This window comes from Scheffersomyces coipomensis, assembly GCF_036884675.1.
Source record: "Scheffersomyces coipomensis strain NRRL Y-17651 chromosome Unknown DFJ63scaffold_5, whole genome shotgun sequence".
Classification (NCBI taxonomy): domain Eukaryota; kingdom Fungi; phylum Ascomycota; class Pichiomycetes; order Serinales; family Debaryomycetaceae; genus Scheffersomyces; species Scheffersomyces coipomensis.
The window spans coordinates 207,444-234,911 of record NW_027042896.1 but is presented as its reverse complement, the minus strand read 5'-3'; the positions used below and the strand labels follow the sequence as shown (position 1 = coordinate 234,911).

The window sequence follows — 27,468 nt, the reverse complement described above, 5'->3', positions numbered from 1 at the left end:
TAAAATTAAGCTTAATTCATGATCGCTTTAATCCGAACCATATAGCAATTCGAATTATGATGCAATCATTTCCGTGTAAAGCCACTTTGAAAAAAGTTTTCTCAGTGAGCCCGGACAAAAATTAAAATTAAAAATAAAAATAAAAAGTTTTTTTTTTTATTTTTTTAACAGCATAGACCTCTTTTTGTCCTTTAACACCTCAAAACTATAATTTTAGTATAACCAAATTGTCACAAAATATGATAATAGTACTAAAAGGAATCTAATCCTCAAAATATTTTAGTGTAGAGAATATGTATATTGACGTCCGTGTTTGTTCGTTATGCGTTACATGAAACTTGTGATTGAACAATTATAAGGATAAATAGTTCCACAGTAAGGTTCGAGGAGGTCCAGAACAAACCTCAAAAAGAGGGGCAAAATTGAGATAAAACGACATGAGATATCGATTCCTAAATCACCCGAAATAGGTTCCTGTTATAGGATTGATTTGCATCAATTATATTTGCTCTTATATTCCTTAATAGATTTAAAGAATCAACTTTTACTCAACAATCTTGATGAGGCTAAAAAGCCTATGACCGTGTTTTGGCTTCAAAATGCATAATTTTCCTCAACAAACAGATATTGATTCCTTAATCATTCTATCAGTTATCAATCCCTTTCAACTGAACTATATAATTCATTATGGGGAGAGGTGGGATCGTACATGACTTGGATAAATATTTTTTTAAGCGTCACATTTTAAACAGAATGTTAGTTTTGACGATAAACTTTCCACACCAAATGCTAATAAAAATGAAAAACTAAACAGGGTAGTATTCGGCAGTGGCTAATTCATAATACCTATTGTTCTAACTTTGTGCCGATAATGCGTTGTTTGTTTCGATGAAAGATGTTTAACTTAAGTTTATGTTAAAGTCCTGTGCAGTTCGCAAACGCTAATCTGTGTCTGTCAAAAATGTGGTTATTTTCATTCTTCCTTCAGTCCTACTGATGTTCTTACTTGTATTACATCTAATTGAACATATGCTCAGAGGTTGAAGTATTGCAAGTGTCATGTTCTGAGCCACTATCCATATTTAAACCAAAGACTAGTAGGGAATTTCAAGTTATTTTTGAGCTCATCTAAAATATTTAGGTGCAAAAACTAAATTTAGAAATATCGGATAGGAAAAAAAACAAAAAAAGGGTGAAGAATGACGGTTAGAAGGCCGACGAATTTCACTTTAATAAATTGCGCTAAAATTAAGGTAATATCTCTTATAGTCTATTCCAGACATAAAAAACGCTAAAAAATAAACTTCAAAGGATTGGATTGATGATCTTGTCTGGAAGTGCATTTGTTTATGCCTCACCACCACCAACACCTACATCACCAAAAGAAGTTCTTTCTCCGCTGCTGCGAAAACTCACTTTTTGGCTTTTTAGAGCTTAAGGGATTAATCTAGCGAGGGAAAGAATGTTACTGATAGTTGATGTTCGCTTACTGTTGTTGCAAACTTAAGCTCATCTTTATCCTTGGCAGCGGCATCATCATTTATAATATCTTGTTTGAGTTAGTGCACGTTAAAGTTAAATAAAATAAAATTTAAACTGTGCAACCCCCGAAACCGGCAGCTCGCTAACTTCAAGCCTGTTTGTGTTTTGTGAACTTGAAATTCGTAAAGTTGGAAGAAGACATTCTTTCACACACAAACCTATAAAATATTAGAATAAAGACACCATAGTAGGATAAAAGAGCCAGGTTAGGAAAAGAATAACACTTGAATTAAGCGAGGAGACAATAATATGGTAACATAGTACTAAACAAAAGCTAATCACAAGCGAAGACAGAATATTATTATTCAACCAAGCAGCATACACTGCAGTAATATTACATCATCAAATTGGTTTGAAGTAAAAATGAAAAAATAAAGTATAATCAGTAGAAACTAAACTTTAATAACTTATAAAGTATAAGAATTAATAGAGCGGAATTGAATTGGGAATAATATTTATCCGCATAATAGTAAAGGGCCATTTTGGTATAAGATGCCAAGACACTAACTAAATTTCAATACAAAACAGGCTTAATTCACCAGGCTTTAGAAAGACCAAAATTTTAACCTTGGTATACACCACCAGAATCATCGGTATATCACATCACTTTCTCTCATACTTTTTGCACAATATATAATATAACTCGTAGAATTCAGATATTTTTGTGATTTTACATGCATGGGAGGTGAAGCTGTTGCGCCTGATCTCTGCAAGTAATTGCCTCTTGCAAGCAGATGCAACATGCAAATTTTTTTTAAAAAGCTAAATGCCGACAACATTCTCCATGAAAGTCATAGTTGTATATTTCAGTTGTTAGCATTGTTTAAAATACAATTATTTAAACTCAATTAACTTTTACGGTATTAGAATTATATTCATACTATTTAAACGTAAATACAGTAGTTAAATTAGATCTTGAGTAACTATACACAAGTCTTCGTTCGTAACATTTCTCAACTATGTACATGCTAATTATAACTATAACAATAGTACTGTCTCTTTATATTATGGAGGTGACATTTCACTTCCAAGACACTATTTCCTAACTTGAAACACAATCTTTTACTCATTGAGGCTGCAAACAATCATCCCATTTTATAGACACCAAATGAGAATGAAGGTGCATTTATCGATTAAAAAATATCATTTATGTATATTCTAGAAGCTTCTGTTACTGTTACATGCATTAGTTTAGTAAAACACTGTTAATCTCTATTCCAATCGGGGTTTTCATCTTAATGATACGAACTTTTTGACTTGCATTAGTGATTGATTAACAAAGGAGAATACAAAATAAAAAGCGACCCTTCATTCGTAAACCACTCTTACAAATGGCCCGAAAAAGTTTCTAACAAACTTGAGTTACAGAATTAATTTGCCAAAACATCATAAAGAAACTTCTCAAGCTGTATCTGATACTGTTCGTCCTTTGCAAATTCATCTTCAACATCAGTTAAGTCGTCAAGATCCATGTCAACATCGTCATTGGCCAAGGAATATGCTTTAGATCCAATAACATCCAAAAATGGTAGATTTTCAAAATCAATTACAGTGTTTTTGTTTTGATTTTCCAATTTACTGCCAGCACCTCTTTCTAAAACTTTAATTTCACAAATTATTAATTCTGGCAATACCCTGTAAAACTCTTTCATCCATTTCTTCATAACCTTGACGATGAGAGATCCTGGCTTATTGTTTAATGTAATCACAACATTAAGCTTTTCGATATCAACCTGGAATTCTCCGACGGACGAATAACCATAACTCAAATTTTTCTGAATAATATTATTCATTCCAAATTTTTCTGGTATTGGCGGCGATGTAGTACCTCTTGGTTCCGCGTTCACACCTGGCTCTGAATTAAGCATTTTAGTTTGAAAATCATAAGACCCGTGCATATGCTTCAACGCAGAAGTGTTTTGGAATGTAATGCTTTCAGTTGAATTGTCATCAAGAATTCCCCCTTTTAATTTATAATTTTGGAGTACCTTACTTTCATCAAATTTTCCATTAATTGTATCCAAAAAATACTCTATAACCTTTTTAATGGGAAAATATATTGAATCAATCATTTTGAAGTCTACTTCATTAATATCTTTAATAAGTAGTTGTCTTTGTAAAGTGTAGTTACCCAATTGAAAAACCTTTTCTAAGTCGTTAACTAGAATAGTAGCAAAATCAATACGTTCTTTTAACTCTTCCAAGCTATTAACACCAGCCAACTCATATTCATCATTAACCAACGAGTTATCAATATTATTATAAAGAATGGAACTAGTAGATATCAAGTTATTATTCTTCCTTATTAAAGGAGCTCCGTTCTTTTGTTCTCTCTTCAAACACCAATAACGACAGATTTCGTTACATATTTCTCTTAACTCGTCCCAAGTTTCATATTTAGTTCTGTTTGGTAATCTGTTTAAAGTCTTTACTTGATTATTGCTTTGATCAGGTAGAAATACTTGATTTTCAACTTTCAACAGTCTTAAAATATCAAATAAAACATCACTAAACACCTTAGGAGCTATAGGAGTATTGCTTTCAGTTTGCCATTTAAAAATATTTAATTTGTTGGCAATTTTCTTATTGTTGTTCAACTTAACATTTTCTTCATTAAGGATTTTAGTATCACGATAAAACATTCTAGTCCGTTGAATACCCTGCAAGATGGTACTAGAGTCATAATCACCAGGACCATGTTTATCACAAAATGTCTTCAAAGTATTTTTATTATTAATAGCACCTTGAACACCCTTTGTCAATTCCATGTAGAGACCGGCTCTTCTGGCACAAGTGACATGGTAGGCTTGAAAGCAATTTCTATTAACACATTGAATACAAGCTCCAACTCTTTGCCTGCAGATATAGCAGGTTAGCTTCCACCTACTTTTTGGAATCAAATCCATCCCTTCAATAGGTTCCATATAGATTGGGTTGGCAAAATATAATTCATTTATCCAAAGTGCACATATAACATGACTCCATAAACTGTTATCCAATTGTTTAAAAGCACCAGTCTTACTTGGACAAAAGACACAGTCAGTGTTCCTGTTTTTATTAATCATACATTTACGACATAACCATTGGCATTCTGGAATAAAAGCAATACCGTAACATTCTTGATGAACAGCTATATCACAGCCATCACAAAATACAATTGCATTTGAATTATCACAATCACTATCATCACAGACAGCACACTTTTGATCATAGATTGAACCTGGAATAATCCCATCGTCGGTTCCATACTTTTCTATGTTGCTATAATCCAATGATAATAGCTTATTAGGATCATCCACTTCTGAATCATTCATATTGGATACAATGGAATTCATTTGATGATCGAGTTTATCCCATTCAAGCTCCAACGTTGTCATCATGATTTCAAATACTTCCGGAATGATCTTTATAATGTTTTTGGGGTTTTCATTTCTCTCCTTCAAATATAAATAATCCTGTTCATCCATATCATATTCCACCAACTTCTTTCTTTTCTCAACTAAAGCCTCAACAGTCTCCGAGACATCAGTCAAGGTCGAGTTGGAATTTACCTGAAATGGCCGTATAAATGATAAATCTTTAATTGAATTTGCTTTATTTGGTTCTTGATATCCATATTCAGTTAACGCCTTACTATATTTCTGATGTGATGTATTAGTTGCTTCACTATCGAGTTTTTTAAATACAGGCTTCTTCAAATCAACAATATAACCTTGGTTTCCTGATCTAATATTATTAGCATGGTTGTCTGTCGTTTCATTATCCAATATAAAAACCTTTAGTTGATTCTGCTCATCCAAATCAGGATAAATTTCTTTATAATCTCTTTCTTCTCTAGGTTTCGAATGACTATCAAATATCATCACTTCCGAATAGTCCGGATTGGCTATCGACCGACTTGCAGTATACGCATCGTTATTCATTGAAGCTATTATCATCTGTACCTCTATCTTGTTAAAGTTGCATGTCCACTTAAGACAGGTTATAATCTGGGGGACGTGATTTGGGATTGGATTGGATTTGTTAGATAATTGTCTTTAGCAATCAATTCCTCTTTTAGCAGCTTTTGAGTCGAATTCTTAACCTCCACCAATCAGCAATTATATTCTTAAAATTTGAATATTATCGAACAGTGATAATTGTAAATTAAAAATGTCAGCTATTTTGATGTTATGAATATTTTAACTTTTTGTCTGTTGATGTTTCCTTAGCATATATTTTTTTGGTTAAACGTCATTTTTTGTCTGTTCGATAATTATTGTCGTGTCTGTTTTCCGTTGCGCTTAAACTTGACGTTATACAGAGAGTTATACATAAATTATAATTGCAAAATTGTTTTTAGTGGTATGTACAAGAAAAATCAAATAAATAAACGTTACATATTATTAATAGTCATTATACTCTATAAATAGAACTTTACATTATCAGTGTCACGAGCCACGTCCTCAACATATTCAAACTGTGTAGCTCTTGTTCCTTCCAAGAAAGCCAGAAAATCACTTACTGAGGTTTGCTTGGAAGCAAGTGCAGAAGCTATTGGCGAAGTAAACCTGGATACCAAGTCGGGAGGTTCACATTTAGCTCCTCTTAAAGCCATAGTTTCTTCTATTAAACTGTTCCCAGATGATCTACCTAAGAAAGATGATTTAGACAGCATAGTTGTTAAAGTGCGACCATTCGAAAGCACTGATAATGATGTATGCGATGATTGGAAGCTTCCAAGTGGCAATTGCGGTTGGCTATGTAAAAGTTGCATGTTCAACTTTCTGGATACACCATCTAAAATTAAACTTGTAGAACTTAAATTTCTCAGAAGTGAAGCTTTTGACTTATAATCTAGGAATGGAAGTTTTAACAACTCTTTGGGTGAAGGTCTTTCGTTAGGATCGACCACAAAACAGGCATCTATGAAATCTTTAGCTTCATCACTTACATGACTCCAATAGGAGGGAGGTGAATATGAATAATCAGCTTTTTGAATGGCATGCTTAGTTTGATCATCAGTTTCACAATCAAATGGCATATAACCACATAACATAAAGTAAACCAAAACACCAATAGCCCATACATCAACTTCTTTTCCATGGCCTTTTACTTTATTAAAGTATTCAGGTGCCATATAGCTAAGAGTTCCAGCAAGTTCATGAATTCTATTGTTATCAAGTTTACGGGCAAACCCAAAATCAACAAGTAATAGACTTTTAGCAAAATTCTTTGAATTATTACCTTGAATTAGAATGTTTTCTGCTTTTATGTCTCTATGAACTATGTTGTTGGTATGTAAATAATCGATAGCTGTAACCAAAGTTTTTGTTAATTCACGAACTTCCAGATCATCAAGATGAGTTTTGTTAACTATTCTATCATATAACTCACCACCAACTGCCAAATCAGTGATGAGAAATAAAGAATCTTCAGTTTCAAAATAGTCGACTAAACTTAAGATATTATGATGACCCTTTGAAATCCTCTTTAGTACACTGAATTCATTTTGTAACATTGATTCTAAACCATAAACTAACTTTTTGGAATACATTTTAGCTGCATAATGTTGACCTGTTATTTTATCTTTGCATTCGTGGACGGTTGAGAAAGTCCCATCACCTAACTTTTTCTTGGATATAATATATTTGCATGGTTTATCAAACACTTGGATTGAGTTTAACAAATCAGTAGGGGGCCAAATGATTGAATTACTGCTGCTAGTCGCGTGAGACATAGGGGTTGAGTTTAAGTTTGAGGGCAGCATCTCAAGTACTTAATGATAAAGAAGAAGTGTTATACTCGATTTTCATGGAAGGGAAATCGAAATCGATGGTTAAGTATGCATATCATCCATTATTTAAATTTTGAGAGAGATCTTTTTATACTTACCTTATATTCTCTAAATATAGGGTCAGGGAGTATCACCCGATAAAGTAATTTTTAACACACTAAAAACCTCAACATCCGGAAAAACTTATTCCTTCCTTCCTAACGTGATTGCGAAAATTTTAGAGACCAGAAATGACAAGATAATTTTTTAGTAACTTTAAAAATATAAATAAATGATCACATGACGAGCAATCACATGATGAATCATGTGATTGGATTTTTTTTTTTTCAGTATGGAGATGAGCATTTCAATAATTTTTTATAGCGTTATAATAGGTTTGATCTAGATAGATCTATCAAGAAACTATAAACACTTCAACTTCAAAGCAATGGATGTATCCAAGTTGAACTTAACTTCTTTGAAGGATAAGATTGCTACCAAGTTAGGTAGTCTGAATTCTAAAAAGAGTAAATCAAAGAAGGATGATAAGAAGAAGGAAGTTGTAGCTAATCCAAAAGCTTCAGAACATAAGAATGGAAAGAAGGACAACTACAATAAGAAAGACAATAACCCAGTAAGTCAAAATGAAGATGAAAGTGAAGAAGATGTCTTAAGACGTGAAGCTTTAGCTTTAGGTGCAACTGAAGATGATCTTGCCTTGATTATGGGTATTGATGAAGGGGAAGAAAGTGAACAAGAATTTGAAGACACTGGTAAGATTGACAAATCATTTGGGAATGACTTAAGTAAGTTCATGAGTGGAATTGGTTTAGGAAATGGTGAAGCAGTAGTTGTTGATGATGTTCCAGAATTAGTTGAAGAAGAAGAAGACGATGAAGATGACGAAGAAGAAGAAGAAGAAGAAGAAGAAGAAGAAGAAGAAGAAGAAGAAGAAGAAGAAGAAGAAGAAGCAGAAGTTGAAGAAGCAGAAGTTGAAGAAGAAGAAGAAGAAGAAGAAGAAGAAGAAGAAAGTGAGGAAGAAAGTGAAGATGAAGTTGTCGTCAAAGAAGCAGATTTAAGAAAGAAGCAACCAAAACAAAGTAACAAGGTTGAAGATGTCACCACTGTTATCAGTTCACAATTAGTTGTACCAAATCGTACTGACTGGTACAATGTCCCTATCGATAAAGTACCTAACCCAGAAAAGTTAGATAGATTCGCCAAAGAAAGATTACTTGAAAGAGCTAAAACAACCATTGAAAAAGATAACAAAACTTATCTTGAAGAATTTGCATCTAATAACTCCCAAAGAAAGTTCTTGTCCCAAATTTTATCCGATGGTACTTTAAACGATAAAATCTCTGCCTTAACATTGTTATTCCAAGAAGCTCCATTACATAATCTTAAAGCATTTGATACCTTAATTGGATTCTGTGAAAAGAAATCAAGAACCGCTGCTTTACAATCAATTGCTGCTCTTAAGGATTTATTATTAAATGGTGTATTACCAGATCGAAAATTACTTGCATTTGATAAACAACCAATGACTAAAGAATTATCCAATACTACTTTAGCAGTTTATTATTTTGAAGATATATTAAAGAAACATTATTTCAAATTAATTCAAATCTTAGAAGTTTTATGTCATGATCCAATTCTTCATGTTAGAATGAATGCTGTTAATCATATTTTCGATTTATTAAATAAGAAACCCGAACAAGAAGTGAATTTATTGAAATTAGGTGTTAATAAATTAGGTGATATTGATAATAAAGTTTCATCTAAAACTTCATATCTTTTATTACAACTTGAACAAGCTCATCCTGCTATGAAAGCTATTGTTACTGATTCAATCATCGATGTTATCTTTAAAACTGGTAGTGACTATCATGCTAAATACTATGCCATTACCACCTTGAATCAAACTATTTTAACTCGTCGTGAAGAAGAATTAGCTAATAAATTGGTTAAGACTTATTTCTCACTTTTTGAAAAAGTTTTAGTTGAAAGTGATGGTTTCACAAAGGAAGAAGATAAATCTGATAAAGTTGTTGGAAAATCTGAAAAGGGTAGAAAGAATAATAGAAAGAACTTTAAGAAGGGTAAAAAAGGGGGTAAATCAGTTAAACAAGAAGATAAATCAGAACTGGAAATAATCGAAGAAAAAAATACAAGATTATTTTCAGCTCTTTTAACTGGTTTAAACAGAGCTTTCCCATTTTCTAACTTGCCTGCTGAAACTTATGAAAAGCATTTAGATACTTTATTCAAAATCACTCATTCATCTAATTTCAATACCTCAGTTCAAGCCTTGTCATTAGTCCATCATATCATAAGTCAACAAAAATTAAATAGTGATAGATATTTCAGAACCTTATATGAATCATTATTAGATTCCAGATTATTAACTTCTTCAAAGCAAGGTATTTATTTGAATTTGTTATTCAAATCATTAAAGAATGATGCTAATGTTCCAAGAATATTAGCTTTTGTTAAGAGAATTTTACAGATTTGTTGTCATTGGATTAATATTGGTAGTATTTCCGGTATGTTATTTTTATTAATGGAATTATCTAAATCATTCCCACAAATTCAAGATTTAATGATTGAATTTGCATCTAGACCTGATCCCGAAGAAGATGAAGAAGACGAAAAAGTTGAATCTAAGGAAGTTGAAGAAAAATCAGAAAGTACTGAACCAAAGAAAGACGATGAAGAATATGATCCTCGTAAACGTGATCCAAAATTCGCTAATGCTGATAAATCGTCGTTATGGGAATTAACTCAATTCTTAAATCATTATCATCCAACTGTATCAATTTATGCTCAATCTTTACTTGAAGGTAAGAATCAACCAAAACCTGATTTAGGATTATTTACATTGGCTCATTTCTTAGATCGTTTCGTATATAAGAATGCTAAAGAAAAACCAATTACTAAAGGTAGTTCTATTATGCAACCTTTAGGAGGTGCTCATACTGGATCATTATTAGTTAAGGCTACTAATGTTTTAAGTTCAGAACTTCCAGCTAATACTGAAGATTGGTTAAATAAAAAAGTTCAAGATATTAAACCTGATGAAGAATTCTTCTATCAATATTTTACTACTAAAGTTAATAAATTAAGAGGTAAGAAGGAAGATAAAGAAGAAGAAATTGACGAAGAAGATGCCGAAGAAATGGGAGATGCTGAAATTTGGAAGGCATTGGTTAATTCTAAACCTGAAGTTGAAGGTGAAGATGATGATATTGATGAAGGATATTCTGATTTTGATGAAGGTGATTTCTCTGATTTAAGTGATGGTGAAGGTGAAGATGCCGATGAAGGTGATGCACTTGAATTCTTAGATGATGAAGCTGTCGAAGAAGAGAATGATGACGAAGAAGAAATAGTTGACGAGCAAAGTGATAATGAAGAGGAAGAAGATGATGGTATTTTCGGTATTAACGATGACGACGAATTAGATGATGAAGACGTTGATCTTAAAATGTTAGGTGATTCCGAAGACGATGAAGATAACGATGTCGACGGAGATTCGGAAGAAGATACTACAGCTGCCGTTACTGTCAAAAAATCCAATAAACGTACCTTAAACGGTAAAGATGGCGATAAGAAACCGAAGTCAAAAAAGGCTAAGCTTAATTCATTACCAATCTTTGCATCGGCAGACGATTATGCTCAATACTTAAACTCCGACGACGATGATGACTTAGAGTGAGAAGGAAAGAAGATAAATTCAACCTTTGCATATATGTAACATAGATAGTAAATAAAAGCACAATAATAAAAATATTGTTAATAACTAGAGCCAAACAATCAGAGTAGAGAGGTATAACCACAGATAGAAGGGGGATAAGGAACGAAAAGTCAAGACACGCTATGGCTCCAAACAATAACCAAAATTACTACGGCACTGGCAAATGGCCACTAAAAGCTAACAGTAATTGCAAGTCCGGTTATTCTCTTCCACAGCGGGAAATAAAAAATTTCTTTTTTCATTTTTTTTTTTTTCGTCCAGTTTAAAATTTTTTAGTTATTGTGCCGATCACGGTTAGACATGATTTGATCTTATTTTGAAGTCGCTGTTTCACACACTTCCGATGAAACGTACTTCATGCTTGCCTTTACATAGTACATGATGATGATTTAAAAATTCATAACTATAAGCTTAATGTACTAGATATTTCGAAAATATTTGTTTAGTATCGCATGTATGATAACCGTTAACGATATTCGCTTGTGCAGTTAGGCCCACTTTTTAAATAATTGTCGAAAAACGACGATGACCATATGTCCATTTTATTTATAAATATATATTATAAAACGTTTTTATGATATAGGTGGTTGCGCTGCGCAAACGGGCAAGGGAAACTTTTCTACTTGTGGTAATTGGCACCACTGGTACTTATGAGGTAGTATAGAGCATATAGATATCATTCGATCTACTGTAGAAAATATCCTCAGACCCGTGGAAATTGGGCTAGAATAAACCACCTTTTTTTAAAAAATTTTAAAACCCTCCGATAACATGTGTGTAACAAAGGAGTATAAAAGTTTTGATAAAAATAAATTATATTACAATAATAATAATAATAATATTATTTTTATTGCGGTTTGAATCTTGTGACATATGTATTGAAAGTTTAAAAATTAGGTCCATATCGCTAAACGTGAACCATCTAGCTACCATCAACCCATGTTTCTTTCGTTACATGCAAAGCATAAAAACAATACCTTCTTAAACAATAAGAAAACCAATAAACTAGTTTGAATGATGTCTCTAAGCAAAAGGTTTGTTACTCAAGAATTAGTTATCAGGCTTATATAAAATAAAATAAATTGTCTGTCTGTCTGTGTCTGTGTCTGTTAATTAAAATGTCTGTCTGCCTGTAATTTCTTTTTTTCTGTAATCTTTTTTGTTTATCCGTTTTGTGTCTGCAACGGTTTTTTTTTTCTTTTTTTTTTTTTTAATTTGTTGTGGATGTCGTTTTTTTTTGTCTTTAATGCCTTGTAAGCCGCCCAATACAAAATAAAAAATGGATGTTCCTTCTGTCAAAAATAATTTATTGTTCCTAATTTTGTATCATCAGGGAATATATATAAATATATCTTCATATAATTACATTTAAATGTTTATCATTATCCTATAATTTCAGTAATTTTCTTCTGTTTCGTCTTTTCCTCCAGTAAAGAAATCATCAACTTATCAATTACCTCAAAGGCTCAACTGTGCCTTTTTTTTGCAACTGCTCTTATAACTTTGATACCTACTTTGTAATTATAAATAAAGAGTAATTTGAAAACGAGTCAAAAATAATAAAAAAAAAGATCAAAGCCCTAACCCTCTTACTCATCATATAATGAATTCTATATTAGCATTAAAAGATAGCTTTGATATCTTAGTGATAGGAGATCATCAAGTTGGAAAATCATCCCTTATACAAAGTTATTTACATGAAACATTCATTCCAAATATCGATTCATCCCTTGAAGATTTACATACTAAAGTCATTGGAGATCATACCGATTATTATGAATTATCAATATTAGATACAAGTTCCGTAACTGATCTGTTTGCTAGATCAAGACAACAACAAATCATTAATGCATCTACCTTATTATTAGTTTATTCCATAACAGATACAAATTCAATCATGCATTTACATGACATTTACGATCGTATACAGGCAACAAGACCTATTTTACCTCCTGTCATCGTAGTTGGTTCAAAAGCCGATTTAGTTGATGAAAGACAAGTTACTTGGGAAGAAGGTCATGAATTCTCTCAATCAATTAATGCTACTGGATTCTTTGAATGTTCATCAAAGGATAATTCTCATGTTCAAGATGCATTTTTAAGATTATCAGATATAGTCTTAGCCAAACATCAATCAGAAATTCAAAATCAAAAAAGATCAAAACTGATTACTCCAATTCAACCTATTGAAACTAATAATACTATCGATAATTCAATCATAATGATAACTTCTGAAGTCTCATCCACAGCAGCTGGAAATGAAAAATCTTTAGGTCCTCAAACTAGCATCACTACAAGACAACTTCAACAAAAATCAATCTCTGAACCTATTAATAAAAAATCAGGGTGTTGTACTATAATGTAATTAATTTTTAAACTTTCATTCATTCATTTATTTATTTGGGCTCATACTTTATACATATATATATATAATATTCGTTACCATTAACTAGAGCAATCTAATAGAACTTTAATAATACAATAATATCTTCATTTTGAATTTAAATCAAACTTAAATTTTTAACTACATTATACATATGTATATACAAAAATTCTGATAGTTATACATAAAAGCAATATTTTCCTATAAAATTATTTAATCATTTTTTCTTATTACTCTCTAAAACTAAATAGCTGCACTTTCCGATATATGAGAGAATCCTCTAAATTGTTCTTGTACTTCAGCACCAAGAACAGCATCAACTGGAGTTAATCTTGGAGTTTCGGAAGTAAATTCTTTATCAAAATTACTGTAATCAAGTTCACTATTTAATTCCGGTAAAAATGGAACAGGAATTCTCATATTCAAAACATCATCAAAGTTAACATCACTAAAATATTCATGTTCCATGATTTCTAAGGCATCTCTTTCTCCACTACCAAGACGTTGACTTGGATCTTTGGTTAATAACCCTTGTAAAACTAAAACGGTTTGTCTAGATAAATAAATTGGATATTTGACATCATCATTAGTAATAGCATTGAACACTTCTTCTTCATCTTCCCCTTTAAATGGTGATGTACGTAATAACATTTGGAAAAATAATACCCCAAATGCCCACCAATCAACACTTCTATCGTACGGTTTAGCTGAAACAATTTCTGGAGCCATAAACTCTGGTGTACCACAGAATGATCCTGTGGTTTGACCATAACCCATATTTTCTTTACATAAACCATAATCACCAATCTTAATATGACCTTTACTAGTCAATAAAATATTTTCTAATTTCAAATCACGATAAACAATACCATTATCATGGAAATATTTTAATCCTAACAAGATTTCACAAGCATAAAATTTAGCTCTCTTTGGATGTAATTTACCATTTTGAACATGGAACATTAAATCACCACCGGATATATATTCCATAACGAAATAAATTCTATTTTCAGTTTGGAAACAACAATGTAAATTTAATAAAAACGGATGTCTTTCCTTGTTAACAGTCAAGAACACCCTCTTTTCAGATTTAACATCATTAGCTGCTTCATCTTGAATAATTTGCTCTTTCTTTAACACCTTAATGGCACATAAACTTTGGGTTTGTCTTGATTGAGCTAACATAACTTTACCGAAATTACCTTTACCAATCACAGCTAAGAATTGGAAATCATCTAATCCAACTCTTCTTCTACGACGTCTTGGCTTTGATTTTGATTGTTCCTGGGCTTGTACATCACCAGAGTATTGTTGCTGTTGTTGTAAATGTGCTTCTTCGTATACTTTTCTTTGAACTTCTTCAGAATGTTGCACCTCTACTTCACTAGGAACTTGGTCCGATTGATAATTATGATAATCGAAATTATTAAAATCGTTAGATGGTTTCAAACTACCATCTGCTTGGACATGAACATTTGGAATGTTTCTATCTTCATATGGTTGTTGAACTTGCACTTCTTGAGGTGGTGGACGTCTATTAAGAACATTAGAATAAGGATGTTGAATTGGTTCTTGGAATGTATTAGTAGTTTGGGTTGGTAATTTGCTTTCATACTCTTGCTTTCCTTCATCATCTGAGAGATTGGTTAAGGTCTTTTCTACTTCAGAACCTGTGGCCGTTCTATTTGATAAACGATTAATAGCTTCATGGGATATAGCTTTTGGCACCCTTGGTGTTGGTTTAGGTGTTGATTTGATTGTCATTACTACCTTATTTGCCAATTCCATAGACATACCACATAGATCAGGAACCAAATGAGTACAATGGGCATGACACATTATACCACATTCCACACATTTACGAACATTCTTACGGCCCCAAGGTAAGATATAACCGCAATGGCAACACCATTTTGTACCACGATTTGCAACCTGTTCAAATCTATGTGGAATACGATGATTCAATTTAGTTGCATCATCCAAATCATTACTAGATTTGGAGATACATTTAGAAACAACCTTTTGATAACACTTCTTATGACATAAAAGCTTACAATCTTGACATTGGTATCCCGAATAACGTAAAAACTCTCCACAAAGAGCACAACACATAATATTGTAAAATTGTTTTTGAACAAATTGATGCCCTTGCTGTTCATAGACTTCTTCTTTCTTCTTACGAATGGCACCATGACGTCCAAGACCACCCATAAATTGACCACTCTTTTCGACGTTTGTCTTTTCAAAATTAATGGATACTAAGATTTGACCAACTGGTTCTAAACTTAACCAAGAGTTGATTTGAATTTTTTGACCATCTTGACCAGCTACACCCGATGAACCAGAGTTAAATGTAGCACCATGGTCACCTAAAGTGTTTGCAGAACTTGGGAAATCACTTCTTTCGGAATCAGGTAATGTTCCAGCTGTATTTGGTACTTGTGATAAATTAGAAGCAGTTATCCATCCACTAGAACCTAATTCTTCTGCAACTTTCTTTTTACGGATTTCTTCTGTAATATCTGAAAGTAAAGCCCAATTTATGGCTACTGGTATCCACATATTTCCTGATTTATCAAACACAGACAATTCAAATTCATTACCTTTATCAACATCAAATGAGAGTTCTTCATTCCACTTATCAGTTCTTGAAGGTTTTGATCTTGCCTTTTCAACATCATCAACTTTAATTATTACAATGGATTCTGGTTTCTTATTGAACATTGGTGATGCAACATGATCAACATCTCTAATACAAGTGATATTAATAGTCAATTTACCTGTCAATGGTTTTCTTGCATGTTTAGGAGTAGACATTATTTCAAAGTCTCTAGTTAAATCTTCAAGATCGATATGGATATTTTGATATTTTCTTAAAGCTTTATTTAATAATTGAATTTTTTGGTCACTTTCAACTTTACCACCTTCAGCAGCAATTATGGAGGATTTATCTCCATCCATTAAATATAATTGATGTATTTTCTGATTTGCTTCACGATATTGATTTTCCACTTGTAATTTGAATTGTAATTGTTGTAACATATGCTGAATTTTATGTCCTAATGAAGGACAATCATATTTAATCAAATCAAATCTTGAATACACTGGACGAGGTCCATTACTATTATTGTTGTTATCAGGGAAATTTTCTCCATCAGCATGCATGGTTAATTTCAATAAATTTTCTTCAAGAAAGTCGACATTGGATTGAGTTTCGAGAATTCTAGTATTACATCTTTGAATAACTTCTGGATTATTGGTATTCTTCTTTAAAGTTTGAAGACCTTGGAGAACTTTTCGTTCTCGTTCGATTTTTGCTCCAATTTCATGGATGGCATTATTCTTTCGTTCAGACATGTTTGGAACTATAATCTATCTCTAAAATACAATATGAACTCTGTTTAAATAACCTTGAGTCAATAATATGGACTGAAACCTGGAAGCAAAAGATTGTAAGTGATGGTATGATTCAGATCAGATAATTAGTACAACGTAAACCTATGATAATAAAACGAAATCTTTCCACAATCGAACCGATCTATTTAGTTTGAGATTAAATATAGGATACACTTAAGATATAGACCACCTAATAACAATGCCAGATCGTACTGCCGCCTTGATTTGTTCCTAAGTATGATGAATCAAATTATAAACATTGATTTGATCTGGATATATTTTTGTGTGTGAGTGTTGACGATTTTCCACAACAGGCTAAAAATAACTTGTCCCTTTTTTTAAGTCACGTGCGAGAACAATAGAGACAGATAATTATAGTCCTTATTTTATTACTAAACTATACTATTTACTATTACATCTACAATTACAGTCTGGTACAGGGCATACATAGTGCTTTGAAAACCACTCTTCAGCATGATGGGCATGACAACCATGGTTACAACTTAAACAGAAGCTGAACCACTCTTTGAACTTATTTTCTATTTTTGATTTTATAATTGAATCGGTTGGATCTTCAATAGAATCATGAGGAAGTGGAGCTCCAAGTGATAAAAGACATATGGAACATCTTGGTAATGGAGCACCACAATGTGTACATGCATTTATTGTACCTTTCGATGGTTGCTTTAACTTATTGAATTGCTTCAATAAGATATGGGTATTACCTACTTGACCCATATTATTTGTCTTTGGCTTAGAAAGATTTTTATTACATCTTGAACATTGCAAGTAAACTTGCTTTGGAGCAGCTTTGATAGTAGCATTTCCTGCAAAATTCTTTGATAGCTTTGTTCTTGCAACGTCAAACTTTGCTCTTGTCCGAAATAATCCCCAACTATTAAGAAGACTTCTATAGCAATCGATCCAGTGTTTGATTCTATCATCAGAAAAGTATCTAGGACATGCGAAAGCTGAAATCAAAGCTGCAGTTTGTACGTCACTAGTTCTATTGACATAGCTTTGAAGTAAATCAATTCCTCTTGGTGTCAAACCAGTTAATATCAATCCTTCTAATTCACCCTTAGCAACAACAGAATCAGCAATTCGATTCAAATAGACATTCAAATCTTTATCAGATAAGAATCTCAAAGCAACTCCTAATCTCTCTCTTAAAGGTAAAGCATGTTCATCTAACACATCCCACCAATCATTATCCGCTATGAAAGCAAAAATTGCACGAAGATAAGGATCATCAAGTTCTGATGCCATCCTACGACATTGATCTTTCCAAGGACTATTTACGTTGGAGTTCTTGTATGCTAAATAACCAGCTACTGCTGTTGACATAAGCCGCAACCTTTCTTTCTTGGAATTTCCCAATATCTCAATAGCTTTAGTTACATCTCCATGGAATACAGCCCATCCAGCAGCTTTTTCATAAAATCCTAGGGAAACCAAAACGTCTAACTTTTCTTCAAATTCATTGTCTGCTAAATACCATCCTGATACTATCAAGCAGAGTTTTCTTTGAACTTTTCGTTCACTGCTACTTGAAATGTTTATTCCAGCAGTTTTCTTACCCTTTGAAGCAACAATGGACTTAACAGCTTGGGAAAACCAAACATCAGTAATGGGACCTGAATCAGGAGCACTCCGATTTTGACCGCTTAATTCATCAACACCCTTCCAGATACCTAATACACCCTGGTATCCAAGGTCTATTCCTTCTGAAATCATGGTTCCTTTATCAAGTGACTTCTTTGCTAGACTCAACCATTTCCATGTATTTCTCAAGAATAATTGATTGTCAAGAGCATTAAGCAGTTCTAAAACTCTCACATTCTCATCAAAATCCACACCATATCCCATTTCTGCACGTCTCCTAATTGCAGTACATACATCGTTGCTAATTACATCTGAAGAATCAAGCAACGAATTCATGGGAAGATAATCTTCAAATTCGTCTCGTTGACCATATCTCGCTAAAGCACCATCATTTCCATTTTTAGCTATTATACTATCGTCATCCATGGCAGAATCTAAATCTTCTGAAAGTTCACCTTCACTATACTTCCTGAGATCATCGTTTAAATTAAGATTCCTTAAAGCATTAGTTCCATTTTTTGAGAAATTTCCATTAGCAGCAGCTGCTGCTACTGCAAGTTGTCCCGACATGCCTTCACGCAATTCTATTGGCAAGAACTTTGTCGTGGTCCCTTCTGGTCCTGCGATTGAGAATTCGTTTAACGAGTTGAAATCTAATGCCTCTATACATTCTTCTACCGGCATTCTAAACACTGAACCAGATTGCCTCATACAAACAAAATTCGTTGAAGTATTTGAAATTATATCTGGAGAATAGTCGAATGATACAACTCTCTCAAAATCTGTCTTCACATCAAGAACCATCGAAACAAAGAGGGACTCTTCTCCTCCTTTGTAAAGTTGCATAGATTGTTGTTTCAAACTTTGAACGATGTTTTCCTCTTTCTTGGATTTACCATCCACATCGCTATCTCCACTGAATGTTCCGCCGGGTACAATTCCTGTGTGCCATCTTCTTATCAAGTCTCCATTGAAGACTGCCGAAAACTCTCCTCGTCTAATTGTAGAATATCTGACACATGGATTTTGATTTTTTCTTGATGATATATCACTTAACAATTTAGTGAATTGCAAAACAGGTGTTTCTGTTATGACATTACCTGAAGATAATGAAGATTTACCCTTAGCGGAATTTGAAGTAGTTAACTTTCTTCTATCCCATATTGCCAAAGATCCATCCTCACTGAAAGATTGAAATAAATGATTTTGAAAATGATCCACAGTCAAACCAAGAGTGCATTTTGTAGCCATTTGAAAAGTAGGCTGATCAACTCTTAAATCTATTTCTCTCAAAAACTTGTAAGATCCACATAGTATACTGCTTTCACGATCAGGATAAAATATAGCTGAAAGCACAGCTTCATTAGGCAAGTATGAAACTGCTGGACGTTTGATATGATTATTGGTGCTGCTACGGGAGTAATGTTCTATGTTCCATATCTGTAACGAATTATCTTGTCTTCCTTTGTCGAACCCAGCAACAATTAAGTTACTATTATTAAATGAAATAGAGTTACACGGTCTATTTTGCTTTGGTCGTAACTTCAAAATCGATGATGTATTTGAATTAATGTCAAAGATTGAAATATTACCAGTGATAGATCCAACACCAGTAAGGCCTTTATTGATTAATGAATATGATGAACATTGTATGTTTTCAAATCCAGACCTACTGTTAATCTTTATTAAATCGTTAGATTCGGTTCCAGGATCTTCATGATTAGTCTGATATAACAATACTTCATCTCCAATGGGATTGATGGCTAAAAACTGTTGTTCATACCCACCATTATCCCAATTCAATGCCCTCACAATCGATCCACTCATTGAACTTTAGTATCTACCGTAGTAAAGTATATATTATTCTATATTTTATAAGATATCTCTATATATTCTCAAGAAAGCACAATCCTGCATATACTACATATGATGGAATATATAATAAGTACTATATTAACCTTATATTTCCATCTATAAAGGCAATAATAAATAGATATAACATATGTGAAAGGGAGTAGAAAGAGTATAACTTGTTGTAATGGATGAATGTGTCCGATTTGAGTCAATTAATTTAGAAACTACTTTTTTTTTATTGTAAGGTTCTAAATTGTAGGTAAATTAGCACTTTTTTGGTTAGTATTTTCCAAAAACAATTTGCAACAAAAAATCTTACTTGTACTTTTAGCCGCCAAAGTGATATTTCTAATAATTAGATTATTTGATGACGATTTCTGGTCCATTTAGAAGCAATCATATATTGAGGAATCCTGTCAAAGATAAGGTCCACCTTAATCTGCCAACTATATACTATAGAGGAAATGATTATGAGGCTGAAGATTTCAATCATCAGTTCACAAATGATATACCAAATCTAAATGAGCCGCCGATCAATCTAGTGCTTTGTTTAGATGGTACTGAGAATGAATTTGGAGTCAAACCATATTCCAATGTGTTGAAAACGTTCGGTATGTTAGAGAAGGATAATCCTCATCAGTTATGTTATTATCAACCTGGAATTGGTGTTAGGTTTGAGGCAGAGTCTAATAATTACGAAGAGGTTAATTTCGTTAGTTCCAAGACAAGTAAAGTTACCAACAAGTTGGATTCAATTGTGGCATTTTCATTAGACCGCCATGTTATTGCTGCTTATAACTTTTTATGCCGTTTCTATAAACGTGGCGATAGAATATATTTGTTTGGTTTCAGGTAAGTCGCTATACCTTTAATATTATGAATTTACTTAACTTAAATCTAACTTTATGAATAGCAGAGGAAGTTTCTGTGCCAGGATTTTGGCGGGAATGATAGAACGTGTTGGATTACTCAATAAAGGGTTAGAAGAAATGACAGCTACTGCTTGGGAACTTTATAGTAACTGGGAGTATGCTGGTCAACCTACTCAAGCCGATTCATCAGTAACATTAATTCAAGCCTTCAAAGAAACTTTTTCTAGAAATGAAGTTGATATACATTTCATGGGGTTATGGGATACTATTAATTCAGTAGGTATTATTAGAGATAGGTTATTTCCTTATACTATAAGAAGTGCTATAGTGGAACATGTGAGACATGCAGTTAGCATCGATGAAAGAAGAGCAAAGTTTAAACAATTGCTTTTCGAACCATATAGCTACTATCCCCATTTATTTAGTTTAGATTGTGAAGGATGTGATGATAATGAAGATGTTGACGGAGAACAAGAAGAGTCTACTTCTTCCTTACTCACAGAAATTATGTCTGTCACACCTCCATTTGCGGGCAAAGTAAGACGGAACAGAAGTTATAAACTTGAAAACTTACTGTCTGAAGATGTTATTGAAATGTTCTTCCCAGGAAATCACGGTGATTGTGGTGGAGGTTGGCCAGCCGATCTAGAAGGTCAATTTCTTGGAAATATTCCACTACGTTGGGTAATCCTGGACGCAGTTAAATTTGGAGTTATATTCAAAAAGGGTGTCCTTCATGAATTTGAAAGGAATCATCCAGTTTCTGAAAGCTTCTTATCTTGTCATCATGATATGTTAGCTCTTAATAAAGGTCATCCGGTCCGTCATAAAACTGAAACATTTATGGAGTTTGTAAAAAGAGCATTGGGTCTTACAAAAGTCAATTTAACGTATCAACAAGTTGTCGAAGAAATTGAGGTTGGTCCAAGAACATCTTCATATTCACAAGAAAGTAGGATGATTAATGTTGAAGAGAATAACAGTTCTTCAACAAGAACAGAATTCATACTTCCAGAGAACCCTATCAAGAGATTTGATGGTAGAGGCGACGAGAGTCAGATTTCAATTATGCTTTGGTGGTTAATTGAACTATTACCTATTGGATATAAAGTTGAAGATAAATATGGTGAATGGAAGCAAGTATATGTCCCAAATTTAGGTAGACATAGAAAAATACCAAAGAATTGTCAATTACATTGGAGTTTCTTTTATAGATTACATTATGTTGAGGATTATGTACCTACTAATATTTCTGATTATAAATTAGGTCAAAGATTTATTGATCTGTTGCAACCATTTAAAGATATATATGATAGTGCAGAAGTTGAAAAAATGGCAAATGATTTAACATTTGAAAAGATTAGAAATAGTTGGAATGATGAGATTTGGACCATTATTCCTGATGAATTAAAGGATTTATTAGATAAATATCCTGATTTATAAAAAATAGAATGCGATAATATATATATTAATTTTTAAAAAATATATAAAAAGGTTAGTTTGAAAAAAGTGTATTATATAAATAGAAGTTTCTTCCTTTTACTTTTTATATTTATTTCTTAAATTTAAAAAAGTGAAGAAGAAATAGTGATTTTATCTATAACTGATTGATTTAGTAGTTAAAGAAGGAAATTGAATATGAGAATGATTTGAATGTAAGTTGTTGTCATTGGAAAAGGTTGTTAGAATATGTAATGAAATGAGTCATGAGATTTGAATAATAAACTTGGATTTTTTTGATAAATTGAATAAAGTTCTATAGATCTAACCAACTAATAAAGTTTCATCATCAGTGAAATCATAAGCTGGAATTTCTAAGTTTAATGGGGCTGGACCTCTTCTAATTCTACCAGAAATATCATAATGGGAACCATGACAAGGACAGAACCAACCACCGAAATCACCGGCTTCACCGATTGGGACACAACCTAAATGAGTACAAATACCCAACATGACTAACCATTCTGGTTTTTGAACTCTATCAGCATCATTTTGAGGATCTCTTAAAGTTTTGATATTGACGTTATTGGCTTCTTCAATTTCATCAGCAGTTCTATGTCTGATGAAGACTGGTTTACCTTGCCATTTAATAATGACGTTTTTACCTTCTGGAATAGCACCTAATTTAACTTCAACTTTAGCCATGGCTAAGACATCAGCAGAAGCAGCCATGGATGAAAGGAAAGCTTCAACGGTAGATTTGGCACCAGCAGCAGATAATAAACCCATTGAACCAACCATGAAATAGGTAAGGTTTCTTGAAGCATCATCTGATTTATTATTTAAGTAAGTGGTGTAATCTGGGTGTTTATAACTTGATAACACAGATGAGGTGGTAGATAAAGATCTAATAGAAGCTAGAAAGGAAATATAGTTAGTAAAATAAATTCTTAGAATATCTTGTATGATAAACGAATAATGGAGATTTTATATATCATATGTAATGAATTGGATTGAGTTTTAATGAATGTATTACGTTGTAGTGTAGTAGTAGTGTCTTTGAAATGGATGTCGAGGGGTTCTTCGTTCGACAGAGGGACATAAGCTTTGACATTGTTGCTTGGATGAATACTTTAGTTCTTGATAAATCCCACTTGATAATCACACAACAAGCCTAAATGAGGAATTAACTGTACAGACACATAAATAACATGACAGAGTTAAATATTCCACTAATCTCTGATTATAAAATCGATCTAATTGATTCAGTTAATGGTATTTCATAGATAGATGGATGGATGGATGAATGGACTGATTGACTTCCATTGAGACATATATATCCCACATTCATTCGTTTTTCAACCAAACTTTTCAAACTAAAGGGAAACTTACACTTTAAAGCAGAACCGCTTCTTAATGATCTGAAAGCAAGTGATGACATTGTTAATTGGTATATTAGATGCTATGATTTAAGTCAAGATGATTGTTGTTTTGTTGTATTTTGTATTTGGTGAAAAAAAAAAATTAAAACTCTCATACAATTTGTTGTTGCTATATACAGGAACATAGTAATTAACAATTTAAATTTAATATGGATTATTCTTCTCGTTTTTACTGTCATTTTATTGGTTACAATAACCAATTACCCGTTTGGGAAGGAACAACAGTTACCCGGAATTAGCTGCAAAAAAAATTATATGAGAACTACCAATTAACAATTAAGTATACAATACCATATCATAGTATGTGTATCTAATTACTTATCTATATACTATATATATATATATCTACATACTATTTAATCGATTTAACCAAACCAATTAATATAAAACCAATCCTTTACTTTATTCCAAACCCTGCACTTTCATATATAGCCTTGTTTAATTTATCAATGAATTTCTCTTTTGTACTATAATTATATAATGCCAATTCATTAAAACAGGTATGAGCAACTGGTAATCTATTACTATCTTTACCATGATTTAACAAACTGATCTTGAAATTTAAATTTTGAATACCTGTTGCTGGTATTCTATCTGACCCTGTAACAAACAACAATAATTTCTTTCGTTGTTTAATATTCATATCATTAAACATATCCCAAAACCAAGTAACTACAGATGATTCTGGACCATTTCCAGTTCCACCACATTCTTTACCATTCCATCCCACATACTTAGTAACTGACCTTAATACTTCAACATCAATACTTCCTTCATTACTTCCACACAATAATAATTGTAACTCTTCAACCAGAAATAATGAAAGTCCATTACCTCCAACCACATTAGAAAACCCATTTATAAATGATTCAATTTGTTTGGAAATACTTGTTTTCATAAAAAAATCACTATACTTCTCAATAAACAAATTTAAATTATCTTTATTCACTTGAATCTTACTTCCACCAGAAATCAATTCTTCAGTATAGGAAGTTTCAAACACATCCTTATAACTCACTTCAAATGTAATATCCAATGCATCTAAATCTTCTTCACTTAAATCTTTTAATTTTATTAAATTCGAATATGACAGCGGAAATAATTGACTATAATCCAAAATATCAATTGGAATTCCTAATAAAAGCTTATATAATGCAGTTGGAAATTGAAGTTCTAAAATAGTAGAATTATAAATGGCTAATCCTAATACAGCTCCAAATAAATAATACATTTCAAAATTTTCAATAGGTTTAATATTAAACCATAATAAATTAGAATCTTCCACATTATATAACATTCGAGTATTTGGATTAAACATTTCCTTTGTCAATAATAAAAACCATTCTTTCTTTAATCCACCAACATCAATTCCTGGTTCATTAACAAATTGAACTTTCAAACTCTTTTTAAGATTATTAGAATTCAATTTAATACATTGTAATGAATCTTGTACAATAAATTCTCTTCTAACTCTAACCTTGAAATAAATATCAATGGCAATCCTTTTATCTAATGAATTAATAAATGCTTCTTCTGCCTTTCTTTCCATTTGTCTTCGTGCTTCATACTCTAAAATTGAGATTTTTCCTCCTAATGATATTAAAAATGGAAAATGACAAAAATAATAAGATGCATTTTCATTCAAATTACTTGGATTAATAGATCCATGAATATAATCAATAATACTCTGTAACTCAGGTTCATTTGAATTGGAATGATTTGCCCCACCACTTGTGGTTGTGTGGTGAGATTTTCTGCTTCCTTGCCATGAATCAAAATCCAACTTAATATTAACATAATCCACCAATGAATTATAAAATGAACTAATTAGAAATGGTGTATCTCTTATACTATTGGCCTTAACAAAAATAGCTAATACTTTGGCTGCTGTCTTAATATGCCAATCTTGACCATACTGATGAATTTTGATCTTAGCTTCTGGGGCTGATTTCTTAGACTTTGAATTTACAGGAAATGGAGAAGCTTGTTGCAAACGGAGTGGTACATTTAACGGACCATGAGCAGTAGTATCATTAAATTCACTTATTTCATCTTTAATGGTAGAATTTTCTTGATACTCTCTGTCAGTTGGATGTCTCTCATGAGTATGTTCTCTTTCAGTCACTGGAACCACGGTTGTTGATTTTCGTCTGATTAATTGAGGATTATTGGCTATATAAAAATAATTTTTCAAATGGAAAGTTATGTAAAGATTTAAAAGATCAACTTTGGTAATAAAATCTTCCTTCAGTAACTTTGAAAACCAACTAGCCATAATATTACTAGATCTTTTTGTTTCTGAATTAGCAAGAATTCCAATGGATCTCTTTAAAATATCATAACTTAATGCCTTTATTTCTGGATTCTCTGTAAATGTATGTGAATTTGTTTTTAAATCTTCCTTATTATCCAACAAACATCTTGATAAAAATGGGATCTCCAAGAGTATTAAAACCCATCTTATGTTCTGAGGATTATCTTCATCTTTGAATGTAGATATCCTTTTAAGAGCATTCGATGCTCCTTTGAGTGCACTGTATAATGGTCGTTTAGTAGGAAGCTTTAATAGCATATCAAAACTCTCTCTAATCTCTTCTATATTGATATTAGATGAATGATAATGAGGACGTGAACTTGATCTATTAATCTTGAAGGAGGCATTGACGGCTTCACTAGATCCAAATGCTGTTTGTAAGTATGTTGATAAAGGTGAAAATATTTCATGAAGTGATTTAGATCCCAGTTCACCATTCTTCTGAGCACTTCTTAAACCTTTATCTATAAGCTTTCTTATATGAGAACTTGAAATTAAATGAATAGTATCTTCTTCAACAGGAACTGCTGGTGGTACATGAACTAAAATATTAGTTGTATTACATATTGAACATCGAAACTTATGTGATTTAGAGGGATAAGTTAGAATAGTGCCACAACAACGACAACTACTAACGGAATTGGCTCGAGTATTTGATGAGGCTGAGGAATTTGACCTTGGTGACAGACCCGTACTTGACGATTCTTCTGTAACAATGATGGGAGGAGGTTGTTCTAGTTTGGTACCACCAGTATTTGATCCTGATGATAGCTTTAAAAGATCTTTAAAGCGCCAACCATGGACTGCTCTTGGAACATTTGCTTGTGGCATTGAAGCAGAAGCAACAGAAGCAGTAGATTGATTTATTGTTGGCGTTTGGGGACTTGAACCCCTATCTGGAACATCACTAGACCCTAGCATATCTCAATTGATGACGATAAAACAATCCCATCATAAGATTCACCTTAAAGTAAATCTGTTTGTTCTTTGAATTGTTGTATGAAACTTGCTTGGATTAGTGTGGTAAAATGTTTGTTTATCTTATCCCGTGTCGTACCGCGTAAAAATGATTTTCAAATATTTTTTGATAGCCATATATATAATTGAA

General features: G+C 32.4%; 8 protein-coding genes across 8 annotated transcripts; 3 read left to right on the top strand and 5 right to left on the bottom strand. All coding sequences in view use genetic code 12, as the record gives it.

The window, feature by feature from the left end:
* Window positions 1-2,912: 2,912 nt before the first annotated feature.
* On the bottom strand, window positions 2,913-5,465 carry DFJ63DRAFT_288270 (uncharacterized protein; the record flags this gene model as incomplete). The annotated part of the gene is made up of 1 exon (XM_064905130.1): window positions 2,913-5,465. The coding sequence occupies one exon, from the start codon at window positions 5,463-5,465 to the stop codon at window positions 2,913-2,915; it is 2,553 nt and encodes an 850-aa protein (XP_064760817.1).
* A 479-nt stretch (window positions 5,466-5,944) lies between these two features.
* On the bottom strand, window positions 5,945-7,261 carry CMK1 (protein kinase; the record flags this gene model as incomplete). The annotated part of the gene is made up of 1 exon (XM_064905186.1): window positions 5,945-7,261. One exon carries the CDS (start codon window positions 7,259-7,261, stop codon window positions 5,945-5,947), a length of 1,317 nt encoding a protein of 438 aa, XP_064760816.1.
* Window positions 7,262-7,745: 484 nt separating this feature from the next.
* Window positions 7,746-11,015, top strand: MAK21 (RNA-binding ribosome biosynthesis protein; the record flags this gene model as incomplete). Its single annotated transcript, XM_064905142.1, has 2 exons — window positions 7,746-7,859; window positions 7,917-11,015. 2 exons carry the CDS (start codon window positions 7,746-7,748, stop codon window positions 11,013-11,015), a joined length of 3,213 nt encoding a protein of 1,070 aa, XP_064760815.1.
* Window positions 11,016-12,657: 1,642 nt separating this feature from the next.
* RAS2 (Ras2p) lies at window positions 12,658-13,419 on the top strand (the record flags this gene model as incomplete). Its single annotated transcript, XM_064908350.1, has 1 exon — window positions 12,658-13,419. One exon carries the CDS (start codon window positions 12,658-12,660, stop codon window positions 13,417-13,419), a length of 762 nt encoding a protein of 253 aa, XP_064760814.1.
* A 261-nt stretch (window positions 13,420-13,680) lies between these two features.
* Window positions 13,681-20,265, bottom strand: DFJ63DRAFT_323131 (uncharacterized protein; the record flags this gene model as incomplete). Its single annotated transcript, XM_064907494.1, has 2 exons — window positions 13,681-16,802; window positions 17,334-20,265. The coding sequence occupies 2 exons, from the start codon at window positions 20,263-20,265 to the stop codon at window positions 13,681-13,683; spliced, it is 6,054 nt and encodes a 2,017-aa protein (XP_064760813.1).
* Window positions 20,266-20,404: 139 nt separating this feature from the next.
* DFJ63DRAFT_183375 (uncharacterized protein) lies at window positions 20,405-22,768 on the top strand. Its single transcript, XM_064903811.1, has 2 exons — window positions 20,405-21,144; window positions 21,206-22,768. The coding sequence occupies exons 1-2, from the start codon at window positions 20,660-20,662 to the stop codon at window positions 22,605-22,607; spliced, it is 1,887 nt and encodes a 628-aa protein (XP_064760812.1). The 5' UTR covers window positions 20,405-20,659; the 3' UTR covers window positions 22,608-22,768.
* On the bottom strand, window positions 22,602-24,329 carry RIP1 (ubiquinol--cytochrome-c reductase catalytic subunit). Its single transcript, XM_064907097.1, has 2 exons — window positions 23,997-24,329; window positions 22,602-23,521 (listed from the first exon to the last, which is right to left on the bottom strand). The coding sequence occupies exons 1-2, from the start codon at window positions 24,043-24,045 to the stop codon at window positions 22,929-22,931; spliced, it is 642 nt and encodes a 213-aa protein (XP_064760811.1). The 5' UTR covers window positions 24,046-24,329; the 3' UTR covers window positions 22,602-22,928.
* On the bottom strand, window positions 24,329-27,465 carry DFJ63DRAFT_182320 (putative E3 ubiquitin-protein ligase). Its single transcript, XM_064903803.1, has one exon. It carries the CDS (start codon window positions 27,279-27,281, stop codon window positions 24,444-24,446), a length of 2,838 nt encoding a protein of 945 aa, XP_064760810.1. The 5' UTR covers window positions 27,282-27,465; the 3' UTR covers window positions 24,329-24,443.
* Window positions 27,466-27,468: the final 3 nt, after the last annotated feature.